The sequence below is a fragment of the Medicago truncatula genome, chromosome 4, assembly GCF_003473485.1.
Source record: "Medicago truncatula cultivar Jemalong A17 chromosome 4, MtrunA17r5.0-ANR, whole genome shotgun sequence".
NCBI lineage: Eukaryota > Viridiplantae > Streptophyta > Magnoliopsida > Fabales > Fabaceae > Medicago > Medicago truncatula.
In genome coordinates this window covers 32,666,297-32,669,684 of record NC_053045.1, presented here as the reverse complement: position 1 = coordinate 32,669,684, position 3,388 = coordinate 32,666,297, and the positions used below count along the sequence as shown (strand labels likewise).

Sequence of the window (3,388 nt, the reverse complement as noted above, 5' to 3'; positions counted from 1 at the left end):
AATGTGATATCAACACTATTGTGTGGTTGGTATAATTATCTTATTGTGTGTATGAACTAGCTCATATAAGCATTTTTCTTTTTTTTAGTTCAAGCCTCTCTCTCTAAACTCAGAAGTGTTACCTTACTCGAATTGGATCGTAACATGTACTCAAACAAGATAGAGAATAGAGATGACGAAGAGGTGATCGAGGATGAGATGGAGGAGATTCGCAACCATCAAGACAATTATTTCTAATAGGATTTCAAAAACCACAATCTGTTTCCATCCTATCCTTGAAGACTAGCATGGAAATTTATGCGAATAAAAATAAGGTCAGTAGCTTCTTTATATCATGATACATAAGCATCACCAGATTCTATAGGTCAGTCCCAATAATGATGATTTCCTATATTCTTTACGTTTGTAATGACCACAATCTATTACCTTCAACCAGTACATATATGATAGTCAATGTTATTTCCAGCACATCCTGATAGCAAAAGTAAAGCCACTAATGAAGATTTCCTATATTCTTTGCGTTTTTAATGACCATACTTCACATTCACACTTCACACAACATAACAAATTATTACTTTCGGTAAATGTTATTCCGAGCACATCCTACACAACAAAAATAAAACTACTGCCTTGCAGTTCTGCCATCTCTTGTCCATAGGATGACCAATGAAAATCAAACCAGTTTGAGAAATGAAATGATGTTGCATACAGAAATGGGGAGCTCTTAAATAGGACTGATAGAAGTTCTGTTATCAGGATCCCGTTAACCGGAACTGCATAATGTCCAAGCCTAATCAGTTCAAGATACTCCATAAATTTTGAGATTTTGTAATTAAATATCAGATGGATAGTTGTCAGCAAAAACAACAAGAGTCTCTGAAATTGCACGATCATATCAACTGAGTCCCCTACATAATATTTCGAAAGGATCCCTCAAATTGCAAAATGTTAATGAGATTCGAGATCCATCCACGGACTATAATTACATTAAATTGCCAATGATGGGATGCACTTCAAACTAAATAATTACATTCAGAGATGCATTTCATAACAGACCTAATTAAATATATTGCAATTCTTATGATCATTTTAGAATATTGATAATGTGGAAGACTATTTTAATAAAAAGCCAAAAATTTCAGTAACTAAATTAGTGTTCCTTACATCAGCACAGTCTGTTGTTGATAGCAAAAAACTCTTCAAAGCTAACAGCACTGGTTTACCATTCATGGTTATCCCTATTCATTCATATGACCAAATATTTTGGTATTCTCTTTTGGGTCTTGTTAACGAGAGCCTTAAGAGCATCTTTAATGCATATTTTAAATATGGTTCTTAAATATAATAACGAATTTTTATGTTACAGTATGTGCCACGAGTAAGAATGATATCATTAATCTCTGATCTCTATATATGGTTGTGATATATGTACATGGCCATTATTATATCTATAATCTCTAACACTCCGAATCTCCATATTTTTCTCTTGCATATAAAGAAGGTTATGTTCGGTATATACACTGCTGCAACAACCTGAATCCTACTAGAAAATACTCTATACTCTCAGCATTAGCGTGTTACATTCTAAGAGCCACAAAACTGGACTAAGGATCTTTCTGATACATAAACTTTGTCATAACTCAAGTCTCAAACTATGTTTAGAGATTGCAAATAATTAACATTATGCAATCAAAGATTCAAAAGTTGCTCAAGACACAAACTCGAATTGTATGTGCAGAATGAGATAAACTTCTGAGACAACAATGTAAAAAAGCTATACTTGAGAGTTCAAACTTCAAACTAATTATCAGTTTTAACCGGGCAAGCTACATAACACAAGTTTAAACCTAAATTCCAACACAAACATATTTCCTTTCTGAATATAATGCAATTCACTAACAATTCATTCATTTAATCACCTGTAAATATTTATTACGAAAAATAATGCATTACAATTAGAAGTGAGTAGACTCATAAACAATCAAAATTTGTATAATCTCTCTTTCCATTATCGCTTCTCTTTAGCAATGTGTTCCTCCTATTCATTATTACAAAAAATTCTTAACCTATACTCAAACAATATCATTGTAATATAACCCTCATTAAATTAAAATTGTACCGTAAAACTACGCAGTGTTGTTGGGTTTCTCATCAGGTTTCTCCTCCGGCACACCCTTAGCTTCGTCAAGAATCTTCTTATTCTTCTCAATAGCAGCAGCAACTTCTTTCGGCATATACTTCTCATCATGCTTAGCAAGAACCTCAGTAGCCGAAAAATAATAATCGCCACTCCTCGCCTTCGCGGCAACATTCTTCACTGAACTTTCCTTCTTAATCTCATCGGTAAACGGTTTCACAAACCCTTCAGCAACAACAGAATGTCCTTCCCTAAACAAATCAGGCAAAGAGCCGTCATACCGAACAACAATATCGGTAATCAAATCGGTTACAACGAATTCTGTATCCGGTGAATTCGCGGGATATACAATACTTCCTTCAAGAACTAAACCTCCTAATCGGAATTTTGATTTTGTAGGATTGGCTTTGAATTTTTCTATTACTTCTGTTGGTGTAACGTAGAAGACTAATTGATCTTGGAAGTTGTTGAGAACAACGACAATGAAACCGGCGAAGGTGGCGAAGGCTAAGCCGTATGTCCAGAGACGGCGGGCTTGGAGCTGACGAGCGCGTTCGGCGATGTCGATGTTTTTTTTGGGGCGGGTGAGGGGTTGGCGGCGGGAGGTTGAGAGGAAGCGGTGGAGGGAGAAGGAGGGGGGGTTGATGGAAGTGGAAGTGGGGGTGCAGAAAGAAGAGAAGAGTGAAGGGGAGGGTTTGAAGGGGGGTGCGCGGAGAGAAGAGTGGAAGTGGGTGGCGGTGCGGAGGAGATTGGATCTGAATCTGAGAGCGAGGGAAGTTGCCATTGGGATTTGAATTGGAAGAGAGAGGTTGGGTTTAGGGTTTTAAATTTTTAATTTATCAGGATACGCCGCCATTGCTGAAAACAGGTTGGAACTGGGAAGGTTCGATTTGAACATCATGTGAATGGATGGAGAAAAAAGAGATGGAATAAAGGCAGGTCAAATAAAATAATTATTTTTTGTTAAAATTTACAAAAATAAAATAAAAACAATTAATGGAATTGCTTAAAATAAAATTAAAATTCCTTAAAAAGAATCTTAAAAGAAAATTAAATAAAGTTTACATGATACTAGCGTTTTGCTCTTTTACTATGTTAATGCGTACTCCCTCCGTTTTTAAATATAAGTAAAATTGACTTTTTTAGTTCATTCAATTAATGATGTATGTGGTCTATAATATGAACCACATACATCATTAATTGAATGAACCTAAAAAGTCAATTTTACTTATATTTTGATACGGAGGGAGT

At 35.4% G+C, this 3,388-nt stretch overlaps 1 protein-coding gene across 4 annotated transcripts; it reads right to left on the bottom strand.

The window, feature by feature from the left end:
- Positions 1 to 441: 441 nt before the first annotated feature.
- On the bottom strand, positions 442 to 3,053 carry LOC11410204 (cytochrome c-type biogenesis protein CcmE homolog, mitochondrial). 4 transcript variants are annotated; one of them, XM_024780872.2, is made up of 2 exons: positions 2,120 to 3,053; positions 442 to 773 (listed from the first exon to the last, which is right to left on the bottom strand). In XM_024780872.2, exon 1 carries the CDS (start codon positions 2,919 to 2,921, stop codon positions 2,127 to 2,129), a length of 795 nt encoding a protein of 264 aa, XP_024636640.1. In that variant the 5' UTR covers positions 2,922 to 3,053; the 3' UTR covers positions 442 to 773; positions 2,120 to 2,126. The 4 variants fall into 4 exon arrangements, with proteins under 4 accessions (XP_024636640.1, XP_024636642.1, XP_039689775.1 ...); XM_024780874.2 differs by lacking the exon at positions 442 to 773 and adding an exon at positions 799 to 908; XM_039833841.1 differs by lacking the exon at positions 442 to 773 and adding an exon at positions 1,578 to 1,919.
- Positions 3,054 to 3,388: the final 335 nt, after the last annotated feature.